A 23911-nucleotide genomic window follows, 5' to 3' on the forward strand; every position below is an offset into this window, starting at 1 on the left:
TCAACATCGAACAAGCATTGGCAAATTCAACTAATTTGACACGGAAACTTTTCAAGGAAAAGTTGGGTAAGTGTCACTGCAGTCGGGTAGTTTTTTGGGGCAACCAACTCTGGAAGAGAGCTAGTCAGGGGGACTATCACACTTTTTACATTTCCGGTTTGCCATTCTCCGGTGGCCATCTTAGAAAGGAGACGTTCTAGTCCTCCTTCGAGTCGGTCCTTCCCCGCATATTTTAACAGACGATGGCACCGACGCCCAGTCGACGCACGCAGCGGGAGCACCACCGGCACACCAAAGCAGCGCTAAAGGCAAGCTCGTCTGCGCCCGTCTGCGCCCGGAACACGACCAGCGCCAGAGATGCTTTGCAATTTTCGCCAGTAAGTCGTTTTTCCAGAGACTCCCTTCTAGCATGTAAAATGAGCTCACATACTTCTAAAACCCAGCTCGATGTCACTAAATGGAGGGGCCCCATCGGCTGCAAAACACTCCTCAGCCCCCCTCAGATCACACCTTTGGGAAATAGTCCCAATAGCACCTCCATACAAGGAGGTCTCATTAATGCCCACTCGTTATGCAAACACGCTCAAAGTATTCACGACCTCATCATAGATGATACCATAGACTGCCTTTTTATAGCGGAAATCTGACTTAAAGCCTGGTGTACTCCAGACATCGTCTGTGCACTACCCCCGGGCTACCTCATCCACAGACAGGATAGATCAGAGCAACGGGGTGTAGGGCTGGCGATTATTTATCGCAACTCACTGAAATGTGCAGTGTTTGAGATACCCGACCTCAAAGGAGCGGAAAGCATCGGTTTCTGCTTTCAAGTAGAGGACTCTTTTGCTTTCTCAGGGGCTTTGCTCTACCGTCCTCGTGGTCCATTTAAAACTTTTTTGGATAGCATTGGAGATATCATAAGCTCACTAACCCTTAGATTTGAAAACTTCACCCTACTATGAGATTTCAATATCCATCTAGATGATCAAAGCGACCCAGGTACAATTAACTTTCTGGAAATCACTGATACCCTTGGACTAGAGCAGCGGATATCCACTCCTGCTCACAATGCTTGCCACACTTTGGATGGTATCTGCTAAAATCTCATGACCCTTAAAGTCAAGCCTCCAGTCAGCTTCACCTGGTCTGACCATAAGCGTATACCTCTAGAAATGATATACCATCATGCGGAAAAACCTTAGGGTCCCCCCCACCACTCAAAACATCAGAACAAAATGGAATGAGAGGCCCATCCTGATCTCAGTAAAGAAGCCTAAATTTGTACGCCCAGGCTGTCGGGTGACACAGCAGCGGACAACAAACGGTTCACACAGTGGATGACCACTCTGAGGGACCGCTTTGCACCCCCACCCCCCGCCCGACTAAATAAACGAATGCTCAAAAAACCTTCTGCTCCATGGTACACCGAAAATCTGAAAGTACTACACAGCCACTGTAGGAAGCTGGAACGCAGATGGCGACAAGCCTACCAACAGGAAGATCTAACCAAGTACAAAACCTTACTCAAAAAATATCATCAACAAATCAAAGCCGCAAAGAAATCTCATTTCACCAAGATGCTTAAACTAGCCAACTCAAACCAAAAAACTATCTTTAAAATAGTACACTCTTTCACTAACCCCACATCCCTTATACTAGATATCCCCCCGTCACAGTTCCTTTGTGACCAGATAGCCGACTACTTCGAACAGAAGGTCCAGTCACTGCAACAAGATTTCCCAGCACCCCGCCTCCACCGGCCACCACAACTGCCGATCCAGAGGACGACCAACCATCTCTTAGTACTTTTCAAGGCATTACCTTAGAACAATCTCGTCAGGCTATTCTTGCTGTAAAATCAGGCTCTCCTTTCGACCCTTGTCCCCCATTAATTCTGCATGCCATCATTGACATTGTAAATCCAGTGATCAATGACATAATAAAGACCTCTTTATCACGAATGGAAGTCCCAAACGAATGGAAACGGGCGGTAGTTAAACCTCTCCAAAAAAAAAACACTAGCGGATCCCACCACCCTTACCAATCTTCGGCCGATTTCCCTACTTCCCTGTCTCAGTAAGATTACTGAAAAGCTAGTTTACTCACAACTCATGACTTATCTGGAAGGAGCTAATATCCTACATCCCAATCAATCGGGTTTTAGGCCCCAACATTCTACAGAATCAGCTCTCTTATACACCACTGAAGCCCTGAAAGCCGCTTTGGATCAGGGGAAAAATGCTGTGCTGGTCTTATTTGATCTATCAGCTGCATTTGATACGGTATCCCATGTCATTCTCCTGGACCGTCTCGCGTTATATTGCATCTCCCATCTCTCACTAGCATGGCTTAAATCGGTTCTACAAAATAGAAAACAAGTCATCACTCTTGGACAATACCAGTCAGAAGATAAACCCCTACTTTCCGGGGTCCCAAAGTCTATATGGCCCCTTTGATTAGTCTGACATCGTCCTTTAACATCGAGACCATTTCATACGCGGACGACAAGCAGCTAATCTTGGTCTTAGACAAAAATACCACACTGGCTGAGGAAAACCTCTGCCAATGTCTGACAGCTGTCTTCTACTGGATGAAAACCAATCACTTAAAAATGCAACTCTGACAAAACACAGAAATCTTGCCAGTAGGAAAAACAAACACCTTCTCCCGTAGTCTATGGTGGCCATCCAACATCACCTCCCCCCCCCCCCTCCAACACAGTAACAGTAGCCAGAAACCTTGGGATCAAATTTGACTCAGCACTATCCTTCCACCAGCAATCCTTAGAGGTGGCTGGGACCTACTTCCATTTGATAAAATCTCTCAAAAAGTTTTTTTACTTACTTCCTGGTACAGCGAGACAGAGCATTGTGGTGGCCCTAATCACCTCCAGATTGGACTACTGCAATAGCCTCTATGGTGAAGCCAACAAGTCAGTCCTACACAAACTACAGATGGTTCAGCATGCGGCAGCCCGGCTCGTACTGAAATGGCCTAGTAGCTCCTCGGCATCCGCCTTCGACCCTAGTGCTACGCATTTGCCCGTTCAAAGGGGGCTTCTCCATTGAAGCCTGCATTCCTGCTTTTTGGGGCCAACACCTGTGTGTCTCCCTGCAGGAGGGAGGTAACACATCCCTGACATGCAGCCTCATAGAACAGCGCTCAGCGTTGTGATTGGCTTAGGGGAGGGAGCCTGTGTGCTTCCTGGTTGCGGCCACAGAGAGAAAATGAGGGATGACGGAGGAGAGAACACAGGACTCGAGATGCGGCGAGGAGGAAAGGTTTTTTTAATTTGATGTTGTACTCCTCAGCGACCTCCCACCACCCCTCCACTCTCGTTCCCTGCCAGCCGCTACTGAAGTTAGCTGTGCCCTCATGGTGTTTCCTCTAGTTGATGAGTGTGCCCTCATAGTGCTCTCCCTTGTTACTCCATGTGCAACAACTATAGACTCACGGCGCTCCTTCCTGCCACTGAGTGTGTCGTCACATATTTCCTCTTGTCAATGAGGGCGTCCTCATGGTGTTTCCTCAGTGACAAGAGGGAGCACTGTGGGTACATACTCCGTGATCAGAGTGTGCGCTCACAGTCCTCTCTCTTGGTATTCAGTGTGCAACAGATGTGCGCTCACAGTGCTCCCTCTTGTCACTGAGTGTACACTCACAGTGCTCCCTGTTGTCACTGAGTGTACACTCACAGTGCTCTCTCTCGTCACTGAGTGTACACCTACAGTGCTCCCTCTTGTCACCGAGTGTACACTCGCAGTGCTCTCTCTTGTCACCGAATGTACACTCACAGTGCTCTCTCTTGTCACTGAGTGTGCACTCACAGTGCTTGCTCCTGTTATTCTGTGTGCAACAGATGTTCACTCACAGTGCTCCCTCTTGTCACTGAGTGTACACTCACAGTGCTCGCTCCTGTTATTCAGTGTGCAACAGATGTGCACTCCCAGTGCTCCCTCTTGTCACTGAGTCTACACTCACATGTGCGTTCATGGTGTACCCTCTTGTCATCGAATGTGCATCCATGGTGCTCCCTCATCACAGTGTGCACTCACAATGCTACCCCTTGTCACTGAGTGTACACTCACAGTGTTTCCTCTTGTCACTGAGTGTGCACTCATTGTGCTCTGTTGTCATTGAGTGTGCACTCACCGTGTCCCCCTATTCAAGGAGAGTGCACTCACAGTGCCCCCCTTGTCACTGAGTGTGCACTCATGGTATTTCCGCTTGTCACTGAGTGTGCACTCACTGTGCTTCCTCTTGTCACTGAGTGTGCACTCACTGTGCTTACCCTTGTCACTGAGTGTACACTCATAACGCCCACCCTTGTGACTGAGTGCCGCTGCACCAAGGACCTGATCAACAGCTACTACTGCGCAGGTACACTACGATTTTATGTAGCTTGTCTTGTTTCTTTGTGACTTCAGGTTGTACACTGCAACACTTCCTCTTCCAGTGTGGGCACAAGGGGCTAGTACTGGATATGGTTTGGTAAATGGGACACCAATTTTGTGTGAACTGAGGGAGGCTCTCGGTGATTCTCCTACTAGGCACCCCACTTGCGTAGATTTGGCATTTATGTCTGGTCCTGACGAAGAGCCATTTTTCCTGCACAGGGCAAAAGTAGGCAAGAAACATGTCGGCCATCACCATGTGACGTCTGGGGACATTATTTTATGAGGGGTCTTCACTGTTTTGAATTTTAAGAAAGGCCCCTTTAATATGAAGGCTTTGGGGGCCTCTGGTGAATTTCAATCTTTCTTCGCACTTTCAGCCAATCTACCTGCACAGATCCCTCTCCGCACAAAACTCTGAGGGTTTGAGTCTGATGTTCTAGACTCACTAGGTAATCAAAAGCAATTTGCAGGGCTAGTCAGCCATTGCAGCGCTAGCCTGACGAGGAGCACAGCCCAATGATGAAGCATGCCACAAAATGGCGGGTGAGCGGCTGTGCTTCCTAAAAAAGGATTCCTTTGATGACCTCGACTGGTCCAATCAATCATAATGGATACACAAAACCTGCCCCACAGAGCTGGGGGACAGCTGCAGCAGCTCTCATAATGCACCTCTTGACTCCATAATTTAGAGCCGTCATTGACTCAACTTAAACAGAGGACTCCCCAAAGAACAACTGCATAGGCCATGAACGATGATGATGTCAACCATTCAAGGGTTAAACCTAGTGCTGACCAAGGGCTTGGGTGACTATCTTCTTGGTTGGGACGGGGCTCCATCGGAAGATCTTGCGGAGGGTGTGGAAGCAGGCAGAGGCGGATTCCGAGGTTGCATGCATGGTCAGTAGGGGTGGGTGCAGGGCCGAGAACGGAGGGCCACCAGGTGTCGTCCCAGGGGAAGGCTTGTTTCTGAAGATGATTCTTGGTGATAGAATACTAAGTCTCTGCAATGTTAGGACCTTGGTAAGGGGTTTGTGGTCACTCCTTATAACCACCTTGGTTCCTCAAAACGAACTGTTTGAAATGTTTTAGCACCCACACACATCCTAGAGTTTCCCTCTCAATGACGGAGTACTTCAACTCTGCCGGAGTCAGTGCCCGGGATGCAAAGGCAACAACGTGTTCTACACCATTCTCCTGTAGCTGGAACAAAACTGTCCCTAAGCCCACCCGCTAGCATCCGTGGTGATAAAGCCCTTGCATCCTGGGTCAAACCCTTGAAGAGATGGGGCTGTGCAAATGTCCTCTTTAATGCTCCCAAAACTCTTCTGTCATTCCTCCGACCACACAAATTTACTACCCTTCTTCAGCAGTTGTATGTTGTGAAACATATTCCCAGAGATATTATACACAAATTTAGAGTAAAACTCTGCCAATCCTAAAAAGGACCGCACTTCATCCCTGTTCTGTAGAGTTGGGACCTTACTTATAGCAATTACCATTTCCCTTTTAGGGGTGATAACTTTGTAACTAATTTTGAGTCCCAAATACGTTATTGTGTTTTCAGCAAACTTGCATTTGGTTTCCTCCGCCATCAAACACTACTGTTCCAAAGTTTTAAGTAACTCACACAACTCCAAGTTATGGTCTCTTTTGTCTTTTACCAATATCAAGATGTCATCTTGAAAAAAGATACCATTTTTCCAGCCCTGGAACAGCTTATACATGAGAATTTGGAACATAGCAGCAGCCAAGGCTCACCCGAATTGCAAGCTTTTGAGGAATTGGAAGCACTCTATGGGGGTAATAAATGCAGTGAGGTATTTACTGCTATGGTGTAGGGGCACTTGGAGGTAGGCTGAGGTGAGGTCTATTGTGGAGAACCACCTCATCCCCTTTATTAATGATAAAAGTTCATCAGTTTGGGGTGAGGGAAACATATCCACAAAAATGCTCCTATTTAACTCTCTCAGATCCACATACAGGCGGACGCGACCATTAGCTTTCCCTGCCACAACCAGAGGAGCCACTCAATCCGATGATTCTACCTGCTGAATCACACCAATATCAACTAACTTGTTCAGCTCTTTAACCACTTTCTCTTTCACACTCAAGGAAATGTTCCTTACTTTGTGTATTCATGGATGTGGGTCTTTTTTTAAACAATTTTGTGGTTGAATCCCTTAAGTTCACCCACTTTGCCTGTAAACCTATTGGGAAATGTGTTAACTACCTCAATTCTCTCCCTTCTGTCATCACTTACAATTAATACTCGGTTTCAGCTGTAGGGATCAAGCAAAATGCCAAATGTCCCTTGGTCCCACCATCCCATGAACACATGGACCAGGCACTGCCACAAAAATTTACATTCCGCCTTTCTACCTTTGAACTCTAACAGCAATTAGCAGAAACCCAGGAGATTTATAGTTTCCCCAGTGAAACTCTGGATGAATATTTAGAACCTAATTTATTGTCAAATAAGCTGGTCCAAGTATCTTTGTTGATTATAGTATATGGTGCCCCAGAATCACCCACCAATGCTTTTCCCCTGGCAAGGGCACGGCTGGAACCGGCTATCCCTGCAACCGTCCTTCTAAACAATGATCGCCCTACATTCTCGCCGTGACCTCACCACACTCCATGACCTCACAACATTCAAATATGTAAGCATCTGACCTCATACGTATCTGTGGTCCAGCATATCACAAAATTGGACACAGGCCCCGCACCCCATTACAGACATGTGCTACCTCCACCTGTCGGACACGGGCCCCTCACCCCATTACAGACATGTGCTCCCTCCACCTGTCGGACACGGGCCCCTCCGCTCCCTCCACATGTCGGACACGGGCCCCTCCGCTCCCTCCACATGTGGGACATGGGTCCCTCAGGTGGTTTTAGCCTCTCTTCGGTGACCCCTGACTCCCAACCCCCATCACTCACCCACGATGAGCGGCTTCGTCCTCATGATGTGCCCCACGCTGCCCGACCCGGCCAGGCCGTTCTGAGGGACCTCTTCTTCCTCCTCATCGTCGTTCTGGGTGTTGGGGGGCTGGGTCTCAGGCTCCTCAGGGGGGCCAAACTCTTCCAGGAGGGACTCTTCCGAGGGGTATTCGAAGATCCGCTCGAGGTCACTCTCGCTGAAGGAGAGCTCCATCTGTGAAAAGAAGCGAGCCAGGGTCAGATCAACTAGAACACACCTCAGGGGTATTCCAGAACACACCAGTGCCAGTCTAGAACACAGCAGTGCCAGTCTAGAACCCAACACCAGTCTAAAACACTGCAGCACATAACACAGCAACAGCAGCACCAGCCCAGAATACAAAAGCGCAGGTCCAGAAAACAGTAGCCCAGAACACAGCTTTACAAGTCTAAAACTGAGCCCAGAACATAGCAGCCCAGGCCAGAATAAAGCGGTAGTAGTTCAGAACACAGCTTCACAAGCGCAAAACTTAGCAGCATCAGTCAAGAACCCCACAGCACTAGTCTGGTGACATCACTACGCCTTGAAGACAGAAGGACTGAGTCAAGATACTGTGACGTCATCGCGAAACCCCAGCCTGAGGCTACAACGCTATCCCTCGCGTTAGGAAGAGGCAGGAGCCCTAACATCAAAGATCTCGTTTTAGGAGCTAACTCTGGTAAATACAAACATATAAAAGTGTTGTATCTAGACTGAACCTTGCACACAAGTATTAGGGTATATGACCCGCCTTTGAGGCAGTGTAGGCCCCTGTCTCCTTTAGGTTCCCATCCCAAAAGCGCTCTGAAGCTCCCACATGTAGGTTTGCACCGTATTACAAAAACCTAAATAAATACACTGCTTTTTTTTTTTTGTTTAAATGTAACTGTGGGTATTATCACTTTGAGTATGAGGCAGATCATGGTTACCTTCTTGGAATGCAACGATAAAGTAAATGTGTGTCCCAAACTGTAATGTTACTAACCGGTTACTATTGCCACTTACATGCTTAATAAAAATGAATACATAAAAAATAAAAAGAATGAAAGGGCCCCAAAGAGTGGAGTCAAACACCTGGTACTGGTGTTCTAGAAGTACCCTCTGATATCTCTGCAGGGGTCTGAAGGCGATGAAGATTCAATCTAGAATGTTCCAGACCTTCTCTTCAACACTCCAAGATCCAGACGCACCTCCCACCTTTGGTAAAATATGGATCCTCTCAGATCATAACTTGTATTTACATCAAAAGATTATCAGATGTAAACAAAGCAATTTATTATTTTCCACATAGATAATCATCTAAGATTTTTTTTTTGCATACTCAGCATCCATCAAATTATCCTAAACCTGTCTTTTTCCATCCACATGATGTCTTGCGCTCTCCTCACACCTGCCTACACTACTGAAACCCCACACCCTTCCACCGTGGATCTTAAACGACCTGCGACGATTCACCTACTTTAATTGGATGTGCCCATTTTGAGTGTGGGAAAAAAACCTTAGCTTATCACTAGCACTAATCTTTTTCCAACCTACAGTTTTCCTCCTATCAAACTATGCTTCATTCTCACTTCATCTCTTTCTTTCTCCACTCACCCTGTGGACTTTGATCACATTTCCCTTGTTCCAGCACATCTACCCTGAAGATCGCAAGGTATCTCGAGTGTCCTCCCTCTAAACAGATCAGAACAGTGCTGGGTTATTCTCTGTGCCCACAGGTCGTTAAGTTCTTGTCTCCTCCAATACAACAGTTATTACTCCACAACTGAATACTTGCCTTTAATTATGATTCACTCTTTTTACTACACTGTTAGCTTCTGGATGGTATAAAGATGTTTTCCTATGTTTGACGCCTATCGGTTTAAAAAAAAATGCAACATATTTTTGCAGGTTAACTGTACTGTTTTCCATGAGTAATACCTTAATAAGACTTTCCCTCGTGAATAACTGATCCCCGTAAACGTCATCACAGTGATCGAAGTCACATGAGAAACTCTTTCCAACTTTGGCCAATGAGAAAATAAACGAATAAGAGAATCGGCTATATGTTAGGTGTTGATGTCAGGCTTGGACAGGGACCGAGATCATGCTATATTCAACTGCTAAAAATATACATATTTATAAAAATATGTGGCAGTATCAATGTGTGAGCGGCAGCATTTCCTTCTGGGGCAGCACTGAGATTTGTGGAGCAGCACTGAAAAGTGGACCAGCAGGGGGCAGCATCGAGGTATGAAGTGGGGGGACAGCATTGAGAAATGGGAAGCAGCAAGGAGATATAAGGTCACTGTTAGCATTTAGATATAAGGTCAGCAGTAGCATCGAGATAAGAGGTTGGCAGTAGCATCATGATATGGGGCAGCAGCATCGCGATATGAGTTTGGTGCAGCATCGAGATCGCAGCAATGACACATGGGGGGGGGGGCAGCATTGAGATATGGGGAGGGGGCAGCAATCGAGATATGGAGTCGCTGGTAGCATCGACATATGAGGTTGGCAGTAGCATCAAGATAGGGCACCAGCATCGAGATATGAGGTCAGCGGAAGCATCGAGATGTGAGGTTGACATAGCATCAAGATATGGGGCAGTACCAGGATACAGGGTGGGTGGCAGTATTGATAGGGTGACCAGATTCTCAAAACAAAAAACGGGGACAGGTCATAGACATAGAAGTAGGACTACGGTTTGCAGTAACCATCGACATAAAAGTGGGACTATTTGACAGCTGTCATAGACCTAGAAAAAGGAATACCATTACAGCTCCCTCCACAGACCGAGATGAAGCATTACAGACAACAAATCCGCGGTCTTTTATTGGCAACCCTCTCCTTCACACAGCAGCATTAGTACTTTTTATTACATTTACACTTTTAAGGACTATAGCATTTATTTGCCAGAATTCAATAAAACATCACAGGCTAGCAAACGCCAGATTTACTAGCTTTATCAATGCTCGTTTCTAGAGCTGCGCGTCAGCACCACATACAGTACAACTCACCAATGTTGCTTAGTTGCTCATGACAGAAAAGCATGGGAGGTAAACTGCAGAATGCTAAATTGCCAAATGGCAGCCATGGACCAATGTACAAAAAAAACCTTCTCTCCAGGTATTACTGCCTTAGGGTCTTAAGGGTGGCAAAGGCTGGCCGACCACACAGTCCTCCCACATTTGCATAGTCACTGCTGGGATGTCATGTTACCTTACTGGGGTATGTATAGTGCACTCTAGCCATTGGTATCATCTCATAGTGCAATAGTGTGAAGACCTGAGCAAAAAGCTCGAGCAGCGCTGCTCGCCTCTCCCACAGGCGTTAACCCTACTCCTTTAAGTCCTTTCCAGCTAAACAGTTTGCCGTGATCTGAAAGGTCAGTCAAAAGGTCAAGTCATAGCTTTGATATGGAGAACACAAAGCATGCATCATTTGGTTATGAATAAAACATGCAATGAGCAATGCATTAATCCTTGCACGGTATGCATAAGGCTACTGAAAAGTTTGTATGACTATGAATACAAGCTACAGGATGAAGAAATATTGTTTTATCCAAAGTAGAAACTTTGGCTGGCACGATGACGTAGGTGGCGCTGCGTGTAAAATGTCTCTCTTCAAAGGATTTCCCTTCTTGCTACAGCGCTCACCTCAGTGACGACACATGCCGTAAATAGTGCAAAGAGAGCATGCGCGCGCATGCTCAACCGGAACAATGAAAAACAGGGACATTTCTGTGTTTAACGGGGACACTGTTTGAAAACAGGGACATTTGAGTCACTTGGAGAAAAGTGTCGGGACACGGGGACACTTCCCCAAAAACGGGGACCGTCCTGGGAAAACGGGGACGTCTGGTCACCCTAAGAATCGAGAAATGAGGGCGGTGGTAGCATTGAGATATCAGGTCCGTGGCAGCATCGAGATATGAGTTGGCAGCTATGATATATGGGGTAGCAGCATCGACATATGGGGTGGAGGGTAGCATCGAGATATGGGGTGGAGGGTAGCATCGAGATATGGGGTGGAGGGTAGCATCGAGATATGGGGTGGAGGGTAGCATCGAGATATGCGGTGGAGGGTAGCATCGAGATATGAGGTCGGTGGTAGCATCAAAATAAGAGGTCATGTCAGCATCGAGATATGAGGTCGTTCTCAGACCGATGAGAGGCAGGGCAAGAACAAGTCATGTGTCAGGCCTGGACAGGCCGGTGAGAGCAGGTCACATGTTGGGCCTGGACAGGCCGGTGAGAGCAGGTCACGTGTTGGGCCTGGACAGGCCGGTGAGAGCAGGTCACGTGTTGGGCCTGGAAAGGCTGGTGAGAGGCATGGAGAGGGTAGGTCTCATGTCAGCTAACAGCTCTCAAGGTGGTGGGTACAGCTGTCAGCGCACACAAGCAACTCTTAAATTAAGTTGTCTGGATCTGTTTATGCCAGGGTGCTCTAAAAGGAAAGGGGGCCACCAAACAGCCTTTTCTTTACCAAACAAGATCAAATGTTAAGCATTGCCTTTGAGCACACAGAATTAAAAATCCACAATAAATGTTTCAAAATTCCGCCCTTTAATTTGATCTTTTGGCCTCTAGCCTCTAGCCAACACGTGTTTCGTCAAATTGGTGTGTCGCCTACGACTTCATCAGGGCTAACTGTAAACAAAACGTAACTTTTTGTGAATAATTTTGTTGCATTGACACCCAAGTGTGACACATTACAATTATCTCTCCATCACCAAGTGCAAAACAGGAAAGAAGAAAAAGAAAAGTCCTAACAACTTCCTACATTTTGAAAGTGACCAAAAACAACATGTCCTTATTACGAACAGTTGCCAAGTTTGTGTTAAAATACACATAAGACAAAATGATATAGAAGTATCTCATCAGTACGTGTCTAGTAATAGTTCTAATTAATCATTATAGGTACACACTCACCCAATATAAAGTCTATTCCCATATAGGCAAAAAGGTACTTTCTTTTATGTGTTCACTGACATCTGAAAATCAGACAAAATATAAACTGACTGAACTATATGTCCATAGAAAAATAACTCAACACACCTTAAAACCACCTGCTACCACATACACCACATAATCAAAAGCCATAAGTTATCAAAGATGTGAAGGTGCTCACCAAACGTACTGCACTAAGAAAATCATTCAACATCAGGCAGATCCTATCGCTGCAAAATTCTAAAGGGTGCCATCTAATTTAAAACCAATAATGTGATAAATATACCACATACAATACAAAATCACTGGTCTCTAATATGACACAAAATTAATGACATAAGTTACTGCGCCGTGGAGGCATTCTGACTTCAAGCAGCAGGTATGGCTATGGCATTCTACTCGGGCTCCATCTTGTCCCCAATAAATAACGCCGTGCACCTAAAGACGGACCACTGCATTGTAACAAATGCGATAATCATATCAAAAAACCCTATGTCAAAATCCTAAATAAGCAACCAGACATAAAATCATTTGCCTCAAAATGTAACCATAATTGAGTATGTGGACATAATAAAGAACCACAGTTACACCCAGTGTCTGGCCCGGGGAGGGAACTAGAGGCGTTAGGGCACTAGAGAACGGTCAGCCTCCAACCAAAGCTATGAACCACTGAAAGGACCGTCCCTAGTTGTGTCTAAGAGATGCCCAATTTAGTGGGGGCAAATCACAAAAATTGACGGACTGGCATCACACACCACCAGGTGTCATGCTTCATCATCTGCCAGTCCTCGCCCTCTAAAACCCGCGTTTGATAGAGTGCGGGCATACACCTGAAGACAGGGATGCACTTCTAAACTAAGTGGGGGCCCAAACAAAAAAAGGAGCGAGTGAATTTAAAAACCATCATAGTATACCTGAACAATTTTTATTCTATGGGGTTACTATGTGGGATTAAAATATGTTTTAAGTTTCAATCTACTAACAAATGTAAACAAATCTATTTTCAAATCCAAGGTATTACCACTTTCTCCTGGATAGAGGCGTGTGCATTTTCTTAGCAGTGACTGCATCACTACTACTGAGTTCCTTATCTGAGAGATTGGTGATGATGGCCCCCAGAGGACCGCAGGACATGACATCCCAAAAGAGCCTTGTGTTATTTGCTCCAGGCCTTGTCGCGTGCCTCTCCTTGCGCCTGGATGTTCTTCCTCTCTTCCCCCTTGATTGACCCGTACGAATCTTATAAGAACCTCCTTTAAAAACAAGCATTTACAATGCACTAGGCCTCGAATTTACGAGACTTTGAGCTATTGGCATTGTAAATGTCAATAGCTTAAATTCTTGAAAATGTGAGACCTAATAAATTGCAAATATTGTTTGTTTCCAAGCGCCCCATGCCTGCTTGCACATAAGCTGCGTTGTAGGAAAAAGGCGTGGCCTCTATTAAGTCCAAGCGTGACATGGGGCGCGTAGAAACAACCCACAAAACAAATATTTGTAAAGCAATGGGTGTCGCATTTGCGAGAGTTTAAGCTATTGTCATTTACAGTGCCTATAGCTCTAACGGTCCTTAATGCGAGACCTATGGCGGCCGCTATTGTCCCGACTGCTTGGAAAGTGAAAGCGCGCATGGCGCACTGAATGTTACTGCAAAGTACGTCGTGCCTGCAGTAAGACAAAACTCACTACAGAAATAGTGCTCACAGACTAAATAACACAGACGGTGTAACAACACAGGTAAAAGGGCCAGTCCTCATGGGAAGTTACAAATGAAGACAAGGCGGTACTAAGGAGGGGCTAACAAGCTGATTACCGAATCAGATGCCAGCATTTACAAAGGACAAAGACAATTAAAAAGCCCATGACAAATATGGGCGGAGAGTGGGTGGAGCTTCAAGAGCAAACTCTAATACAGCATGCCTCGCAGCGCATGCGCTGCCCAGGCTCGATCTAAAAAGAGCTAGGCCTGGTGTCAGGCCTGGACAGACCATTGAGAGTCAGTGTGAGAGCAGGTCACGTGTCAGGCATGGACAGGCCAGTGAGAGCAGGTCACCTTTTAGGCCTGGACAGGCTGATGAGAATCAGGGCAAGAGCAGGTCACGTGTCAGGCCTGGACAGGCCAGTGGGAGTCAGAGCAGGTCAAGTGTCAGACCTGGACATGCTGGTAAGAGTCAGAGCAGGTCACCGGTCAGGCCTGTATAGGCCGGTGAGAGCAGGTCACGTGTCAGGCCTGGACAGACAGGCCAGTGGGAGTCAGAGCAGGTCACATGTCAGTCCTGGACAGGCCGGTAAGAGCAGGTCACAAGTCAGGTCTGGTGAGGGCAGGTCACGTGTCAGTCCTCAACAGGCCGGTGAGAGCAGGTCACATGTCAGTTTTGGACAGGCCAATGAGAGCAGGTGATGTGTCAGTCCTGGACAGGTCGGTGAGAGCAGGTCACGTCTCAGACCTGGACAGGACGGTGAGAGCAGGTCACAAGTCAGGTCTGGTGAGGCTGGTGAGGCCAGGTCACGTGTCAGTCCTCAACAGGCCGGTGAGAGCAGGTCACATGTCAGTTTTGGACAGGCCAATGAGAGCAGATCACGTGTCAGGCATGGACAGACCGGTGAGAGCAGGTCACATGTCAATTTTGGACAGGCCTGTGAGAGCAGGTCACGTGTCAGGCATGGACAGGCCGGTGAGAGCAGGTCACATGTCAATTTTGGACAGGCCGGTGAGAGCAGGTCACATGTCAGTCCTGGACAGGCCGGTGAGAGTAGGTGATGTGTCAGATCTGGACAGACCGGTGAGAGCAGATGATGTGTCAGACCTGGACAGGCCGGTGAGAGCAGGTCACGTGTCAGTCCTGGACATTCCGGTGAGAGCAGGTGATGTGTCAGACCTGGACAGGCCGGAGAGAGCAGGTCACGTGTCAGGCAGCCTCCTCCTTGGCCAGTCCCAGTCCTGAGTTAAGCGGCTGTTGTTTCCACGCTGTTCATCCAATCATCAATTTGCGCCCCTCCCCCCACCAACCTGTCCCAGATAATCCCCCATTACCCACCAGCAAAGAGCATTAGTGAGCACGGGAGGCGCGAGACTGGGGCAGCGTCAAGAGGGCAGGGGCGGTGCAAGAGAGGGGCAGGGAAGAGGCATGAGAGGGGCAGGGGCAAAGCAGTTGAGGGGCAGGGGAGTGGTTGGGGCAGGGGAGTGGTTGGGGAGGGGCAGGAGAGGGGCTGGGGCGAAGCAGGAGAGGGGCAGGGGCAAGGCACGAGGAGGGACAGTGGCGAGATACGAGGGGGGAAGAGGAAGAAAATATGGGGCAGGAGGAAGAGCAAGATAGGGGGCAGGAGTAGCAAGAGAAGAGAAAGGACAGGAGGAGAACCAAGCGATAGCACAGAAGGAAAAACAAGAGATGGGGCAGGAGGAGGGACAAGAGATGGGGCAGGAGGAGGGACAAGAGATGGGACAGGAAGAGGAACAAGAGATGGAAGAGGACCAAGAGATGGCGCAGGAAGAGGAACAAGAGATGGGACAGGAAGAGAAACAAGGGATGGGACAGGAAGAGGAACAAGAGATGGGACAGGAAGAGAAACAAGGGATGGGACAGGAAGAGAAACAAGGGATGGGACAGGAAGAGGAACATGGGATGGGACAAGAAGAGGAACATGGGATGGGACAAGAAGAGGAACATGGGATGGGACAGGAAGAGGAACATGGGATGGGACAGGAAGAGGAACAAGAGATGGGACAGGAAGAGAAACAAGGGATGGGACAGGAAGAGAAACAAGGGATGGGACAAGAAGAGGAACATGGGATGGGACAGGAAGAGGAACATGGGATGGGACAGGAAGAGGAACAAGAGATGGGACAGGAAGAGGAACATGGGAAGGGACAGGAAGAGGAACAAGAGATGGGACAGGAAGAGAAACACGGGATGGGACAGGAAGAGGAACATGGGATGGGACAGGAAGAGAAACAAGGGATGGGACAGGAAGAGGAACATGGGATGGGACAGGAAGAGAACAAGAGATGGGACAGGAAGAGAAACAAGGGATGGGACAGGAAGAGAAACAAGGGATGGGGCAGGAAGAGGAACATGGGATGGGACAGGAAGAGAAACAAGGGATGGGACAGGAAGAGAAACAAGGGATGGGACAGGAAGAGGAACATGGGATGGGACAGGAAGAGAAACATGGGATGGGACAGGAAGAGGAACAAGAGATGGGACAGGAAGAGAAACAAGGGATGGGACAGGAAGAGGAACATGGGATGGGACAGGACGAGGAACAAGAGATGGGACAGGAAGTGAAACAAGGGATGGAACAGGAAGAGGAACATGGGATGGGACAGGAAGAGAAACAAGGGATGGGGCAGGAAAAGGAACAAGAGATGGGACAGGAAGAGGAACAAGGGATGGGACAGGAAGAGGAACATGGGATGGGACAGGAAGAGAAACAAGGGATGGGGCAGGAAGAGAAACAAGAGATGGGACAGGAAGAGGAACAAGGGATGGGACAGGAAGAGAAACATGGGATGGGACAGGAAGAGGAACAAGAGATGGGACAGGAAGAGAAACAAGGGATGGGACAGGAAGAGGAACTTGGGATGGGACATGAAGAGGAACAAGACATGGGACAGGAAGAGAAACAAGGGATGGGACAGGAAGAGGAACAAGAGATGGGACAGGAAGAGAAACAAGGGATGGGACAGGAAGAGAAACAAGGGATGGGACAGGAAGAGGAACAAGGGATGGGACAGGAAGGGAAGTACGGGATGGGACAGGAAGAGGAACAAGGGATGGGACAGGAAGAGGAACATGGGATGGGACAGGAAAAGGAACAAGAGATGGGACAGGAAGAGAAACAAGGGATGGGACAGGAAGAGGAACAAGTGATGGCGCTGTAGCTGGGACATGTAATGGGGCAGGGGGAAATGGGGAGGCGTGAGGCGGGGTAGGTCTGGAGCTGGGCAGGAGGAGTGGGGTGAGACAGGAGGGGGGGGAGAGAGAGGGCACGAAGAGAGAGTAGTCCTGGGGCAGGAGATGGGGCAGGAATGGGAGGGTGCAGAGGACGCAGAAGGTGGGGCAGGAGGAGGGCGGAGCCTCTGTACATACGTACAACGCTGCTCCACTTCCGGGAAGAGGGGAGGCATTAACAGTCCACAACCAGCTTCCTGTCCTGTTACTCGTGGACTCCTCCAGTCTTTCACCCTGTCAGTGTCCCTGCTTCCGCTCCCATCGCCCGTGGACTCTGCCTGTCTTTCACCCTGTCAGTGTCCCAGCATCCTATCCTGTCGCCCGTGGACTCTGCATGTCTTTCACCCTGTCAGTGTCCCAGCGTCCTGTCCTGTCACTCGTGGCCTCTGCCTGTCTTTCACCCTGTTAGTGTCCCAGCGTCCTGTTCTGTTACTCGTGGCCTCTGCCTGTCTTTCACCCTGTTAGTGTCCCAGCTTCCGCTCCTATCACCCGTGGACTCTGCCTGTCTTTCACCCTGTCAGTGTCCCAGCGTCCTGTCCTGTCACTCGTGGCCTCTGCCTGTCTTTCACCCTGTTAGTGTCCCAGCTTCCGCTCCTATCACCCGTGGACTCTGCCTGTCTTTCACCCTGTCAGGGTCCCAGCTTCCTGTTCTTACACCCGTGGCCTCTGCCTGTCTTTGACCCTGTCAGTGTCCTAGCTTCCGCTCCTATCATCCGTGGCCTCTGCCTGTCTTTAACCCTGTCATTGTCACAGCTTCCGCTCCTATCATCCGTGGCCTCTGCCTGTCTTTCACCCTGTCATTGTCACAGCTTCCTGTCCTATCACTCGTGGACTCTGCCTGTCTTGCACCCTGTCAGTGTCCCAGCTTCCACTCCCATCGCCCGTGGACTCTGCCTTTCTTTCTCCTGTCAGTGTCCCAGCATCCTATCCTGTCACTCGTGGCCTCTGCCTGTCTTTCAACCTGTCAGTGTCCCAGCGTCCTTCCCTATCACTCGTGCCCTCTGCCTGTCTTTGACCCTGTCAGTGTCCTAGCTTCCTGTCCTATCATCCGTGGCCTCTGCCTGTCTTTAACCCTGTCATTGTCCCAGCTTCCTGTCCTATCACTCGTGGGCTCTGCCTGTCTTTCACCCTGTCGGTGCTCCAGCTTCCTGTCCTGTCACCCGTGACCTCTGCCTGTCTTTCACCCTGTCAGTGTCCGAGCTTCCGCTCATATCACCCTTGGGCTCTGCCTGTCTTTCACCCTGTCAGTGCTCTGCTGCCTCAATGTTCGGTACACGCTATTGAAATACCACACACCTGCATACAGTAAGAGGTCACGGGGTGTGGGGGGACACCGGAGGGGGGCAGGGGGTGTGGGGGGACACAGGAATGGGCAGGAGGTGTGAGGGGACACAGGAAGAGGGCAGAAGACAGATTAGAAGGCAGCAGATGTGGGGCAGGAGGTGTGAGAAGGGGCAGAAGGCGTGAGGAGGGGCAGCAGATGTGGGGCAAGGGGTGTGAGGAGGGGCAGGAAGTGTGAAGAGGGGCAGAAGATGGGACAGGCGGAGATGCAGTACATTTGGGGCAGGAGTTGTGAGGGGACGCAGAAGAGGGACAGAATACAGATCAGAAGGCAGCAGACGTGGGGCAGGAGGTGTGAAGAGGGCAGAAGAAGGGACAGGCGGAGATGCAGTAGATGTGGGGCGTGAGGAGGGGCAGGAGGCGTGAGGAGGGCAGGAGGCGTGAGGAGGGCAGAAGAAGGGACCAACGGAGATGCAGAAGATGTGGGGCAGGAGGCGTGAGGAGGGGCAGGAGGCGTGAGGAGGGGCAGGAGGCGTGAGGAGGGGCAGGAGGCGTGAGGGGGGTAGGAGGCGTGAGAGGGCAGGAGGCGTGAGGAGGGCAGAAGAAGGGACAGGTGGAGATGCAGTGCATGTGAGGTAGGAGGCGTGAGGAGGGGCAGGATGCGTGAGGAGGGGCAGGAGGTGTGAGGAGGGGCAGGAGGTGTGAGGAGGGGTAGGAGGCGTGAGAAGGGTAGGAGGTGTGAGGAGGGGCAGGAGGCATGAGAAGGCCAGGAGGTGTGAGGAGGGCAGAAGAAGGGACAGGCGGAGATGCAGTGCATGTGGGGCAGGAGGCGTGAGGAGGGGCAGGAGGCGTGAGGAGGGGTAGGAGGCGTGAGGAGAGGTAGGAGGCGTGAGGAGGGGTAGGAGGCGTGATGAGGGGTAGGAGGCATGAGAAGGGCAGGAGGCATGAGGAGGGGCAGGTGGCGTGAGGAGGGGTAGGAGGCGTGAGAAGGGTAGGAGGTGTGAGGAGGGGCAGGAGGCATGAGAAGGCCAGGAGGTGTGAGGAGGGCAGAAGAAGGGACAGGCGGAGATGCAGTGCATGTGGGGCAGGAGGCGTGAGGAGGGGCAGGAGGCGTGAGGAGGGGTAGGAGGCGTGAGGAGGGGTAGGAGGCGTGAGGAGGGGTAGGAGGCGTGAGAAGGGCAGGAGGCGTGAGGAGGGGCAGGTGGCGTGAGGAGGGGTAGGAGGCGTGAGAAGGGTAGGAGGTGTGAGGAGGGGCAGGAGGCATGAGAAGGCCAGGAGGTGTGAGGAGGGCAGAAGAAGGGACAGGCGGAGATGCAGTGCATGTGGGGCAGGAGGCGTGAGGAGGGGCAGGAGGCGTGAGGAGGGGTAGGAGGCGTGATGAGGGGTAGGAGGCGTGAGAAGGGCAGGAGGCTTGAGGAGGGGCAGGTGGCGTGAGGAGGGGCAGGTGGCGTGAGAAGGGCAGGAGGCGTGAGGAGGGGCAGGTGGCGTGAGGAGGGGCAGGAGGCGTGAGAAGGGCAGGAGGCGTGAGGAGGGGCAGGTGGCGTGAGGAGGGGCAGGTGGCGTGAGAAGGGCAGGAGGCGTGAGAAGGGCAGGAGACGTGAGAAGGGCAGAAGAAGGGGCAGCTGGAGATGCAGTAGACGTGGCGTAGGAGGTGTGAGGAGGGGCAAAAGACAGATCAGAAGGCAGCAGATGAGGGGCAGGTGGTGTGAAGGGGGCAGAAAAAGGGACAGGCAGAGATGCAGTGCATGTGGGGCAGGAGGCGTGAGGAGGGGCAGAAGGGACATGATATGGGCAGGAGACAGGTGGTGCATGATGTGCACATGGCCAATGCAAGAAGTCTGCAGGAGCAGACAGCAGCAGTGTGTGGGCTGTAAAGGGAGAAGTGCAACACTGTCCTAAGAGCAGTGCAGTGGCTGTGCAGGACCAGTGCGTGAGTTGAGGGAGAGCAGTGCAGTGGTTGTGCTGCAGGAGCAGTGTGTGAGATATGGGAGAGCAGTGCATGCAGCAGTAGCGTATGAGCAGTGCAGTGGCTGTGCAGGAGCAGTGCTTGAGCCATGGGACAGCAGTGCATGCAACAGTGGTCCAAGTGCAGTGCAGTGGCCATGCAGGAGTAGTACGAGGGCTGTGGGAGAGCAGTGCATGCAACAGTTGTTTATGAGCAGTGCAGGGTTGTACAGGAGAAGTACTTAAGCCAGGGGAGAGCAGTGCATGCAACAGTGGTCCATGAGCAGTGCAGTGACTTTGCAGGAGCAGTGTATAAGCTGTGGGAGAGCAGTGCATGCACCAGTAGTCCAACAGCATTGCAGTGGTCATGTAGGGTAAGTACAAGGGCTGTGGGAGAGCAGTGCATGCAACAGTTGTTCATGAGCAAGTGCAGTGTTTTAGAGGAGCAGTGTGTGAGCTGTGGGAAAGCAGTGCAACAGTAGTCCAAGAGCAGTGCAGTGGCCATACAGGAGCAGTACTAGGTCTGTGGGAGACAAGTGCATGCAACAGTAGTCCATGAGCAGTGCAGTGGCTGTGCAGAAGCAGTGTGTTATCTGTGAGAGAGCAATGCATGCGAGGTAGTCCATGAGCAATGCAGTGGCTGTGCAGGAGATGTGCATGAGCTGTGGGAGAGCAGTGCATGCAACAGTGGCCCATGAGCAGTGCAGTGACTTTGCAGGAGCAGTGCATGAGCTGTGGGAGAGCAGTGCATGCAACAGTGGTCCAACAGTAGTGCAGTGGCCATGCAGGATAAGTACAAGGGCTGTGGGAGAGCAGTGCATGCAACAGTTGTTCATGAGCAAGTGCAGTGTTTTACAGGAGCAGTGTGTGAGCTGTGGGAAAGCAGTGCAACAGTAGTCCAAGAGCAGTGCAGTGGCCATACAGGAGCAGTACTAGGGCTGTGGGAGAGCAGTGCATGCAACAGTAGTCCATGAGCAGTGCAGTGGTTGTGCAGAAGCAGTGTGTGATCTGTGAGAGAGCACTGCATGTGAGGTAGTCCATGAGCAATGCAATGGCTGTGCAGGAGATGTGAATGAGCTGTGGGAGAGCAGTGCATGCAACAGTTGTTCATGAGCAGGGCAGGGTTTTACAAGAGCAGTGTGTGAGCTGTGGGAGAGCAGTGCAACAGTGGTCCAAGAGCAGTTCATTGGTTGTGCGGGAACAGAACAAGGGCTGTGGGGGAGCAGTGCAACAGTTGTCTATGTGCAGTGCAGTGGCTGTGCAGGAGCAGTGAGTGAGCTGTGGGAGAGCAGTGCATGCAACAGTAGTCCATGAGCAGTGCAGTGGCTGTGCAGGAGCAGTGAGTGAGCAGTGGGAGAGCAGTGCATGCAACAGTGGTCCATGAGCAGTGCAGTGGCTGTGCAGGAGCAGTGAGTGAGCTGTGGGAGAGCAGTGCATGCAACAGTTGTTCATGAGCAGTGCAGTGGCTGTGCAGGAGCAGTATGTACGCTTTGGGAGAGAAGTGCAAGAAACAGTGGTTCATGAGCAGTGCAGGGGCTGTGCAGGAACAGTATGTGCGCTATGGGAGAGCAGTGCATGCAACAGTGGTCAATGAGCAGTGCAGGGGTTGTGTGACCCCCTGTGCTCACAGCCGGTCGCTCCTCACCCCTGCTCTGCCGCTTCCTGCTGCCTGCCTGCTGCTGCTGACGCCGCTCACCGCTTTCACCGCCGCTGACCTTCGCCTCCCGGTAGGTGCCGCCTCCTGCTCCCTGCCGGCCGCGGCCCCCTTTTTTCGCTCTTTTTCACCGCCGCCACTGCCCCTGGGTAGTTTCCTTCGTTTTTCCAGCCGCTGACCCCACTGACCCGCCTCCCCTCGCAGCCCATTGGCCACCCCGCTCCCGCCTCCCAGCTGACCCTCCCTCCCGGCTCCTTACTTATGACGCCCCCTGAGCGACAGCGCAGCGGACGCGCGCAGCGGGAGCACCGATTGAGCGCAGAAGGTGCGCCAAAGGTAAGCCCGTCTGCGCCCGACCGCGCCTGGACCGCGCCCAGCGCCAGACCCCCTGGCCCCCGCAGAGGCCACCCCACCCGCCGGACTTACGACGCCGCCACCCTCAACGCACTCAACACCGGCCGAACCCCCGGCTGCTACCGAGCCACCCCGAGACGCACCCATGGACCCTTCACCTGCCAGTCCTGCAAGTTCTCCTGCATCCTGACCTGCACCGCACCCACCAAGCCGACCCCCAGTGGCAACCACCTCAAGTGCATCCTGCTCAACACCCGCTCCGTCCACAGACACGCCGTAGAGCTCTGGAACCTCCTCTACTCAACATCTCCAGACGTCGCCTTCCCCACGGAAACCTGGATGAACGCCTCCTCAGCCCCCGACATCGCCATCGCCATTCCGGACGGCTACAAGATCATCAGGAGGGATCGCGTCAACCAGACCGGAGGAGGTATCGCCATCGTACACAAAAGCACCGTTCGCATCTCGACTGACTCCATCGACGCATTCAACGCCGCCGAGCACCTGCACTTCCAGATTCACACCGACCCCAAGACTACCCTCAGAGGCACCCTCATCTACAGACCCCCGGGACCGCGCACACAATTCTGCGAAGACATCACGGACTTCATCAGCCCACACGCCCTCCCATCCACCGACTACATCCTCCTCGGGGTCCTCAACTTCCACCTGGAGAACAAGGACCGCAACACCACCGCCCTGCTGGACAACCTCGCCAACCTCGGACTCAAGCAACTGGTCAACACCCCCACCCACTACGCCGGCCACACGCTCGATCCCGTCTTCGCATCCAGCAAGCACAGCACCTTCAACCACTCCACCGGACTTCACTGGACTGACCACAACTGCGTCCACTTCAGCTTCAGAAAGAACACGGTCCGCCACCACCCGAAGCAGGCTCCCCACAGAAACTGGAGCAAGATCACCGCCGACCAGCTCGCCACCTCCCTCAGCCACAATCCACCAGTCAGGACAACGGACCCCAACGCAGCAGCCCGCAACCTCACGCAGTGGCTGACCTCCTGTGCCGACGACCTCGCCCCACTGAAGAACCCACTCACCAGGCCCAGAAGCAAGAAGGCCCCCCGGTTCACCAACGAACTCAAGGACTCCAAAAAGGCCTGCCGCACCCTCGAGAAGGCCTGGCTCCTCGACAAAACCACCGACAACATGACCGCCCTCAAACACGCCACCCGCAGACATCACCAGCTCATCCGCACAAAAAAATTCTGAAGGAACGACTGGACAACAACGCCCATGACAGCAAGGAGCTCTTCAACATCGTCAAGGAATTCTCCAACCCCAGCACCGGCAACAACGACATCACTTCTTCACAGGACCTCTGCGACTCCCTCGCCTCGTACTTCCACCGCAAGATTGCCGACATCCACCACAGTTTCGGTGCACCACCCCCGCACCCATCGGTCGAACCTGCGCAA

At 51.2% G+C, this 23911-nt stretch overlaps 1 protein-coding gene across 1 annotated transcript in view; it reads right to left on the reverse strand.

The window, feature by feature from the left end:
• Positions 1–23911, reverse strand: part of PPP1R18 (protein phosphatase 1 regulatory subunit 18) — a 141895-nt gene that overhangs the window by 12853 nt on the left and 105131 nt on the right. Inside the window, exon 2 of the mRNA XM_085611609.1 lies at positions 7338–7551. Coding sequence (XP_085467735.1) covers positions 7338–7551 — 214 coding nt within the window. The remainder of the gene's footprint in view (positions 1–7337; positions 7552–23911) is intronic.

The sequence above is a fragment of the Triturus cristatus genome, chromosome 1_1 (assembly GCF_964204655.1).
Source record: "Triturus cristatus chromosome 1_1, aTriCri1.1, whole genome shotgun sequence".
Classification (NCBI taxonomy): domain Eukaryota; kingdom Metazoa; phylum Chordata; class Amphibia; order Caudata; family Salamandridae; genus Triturus; species Triturus cristatus.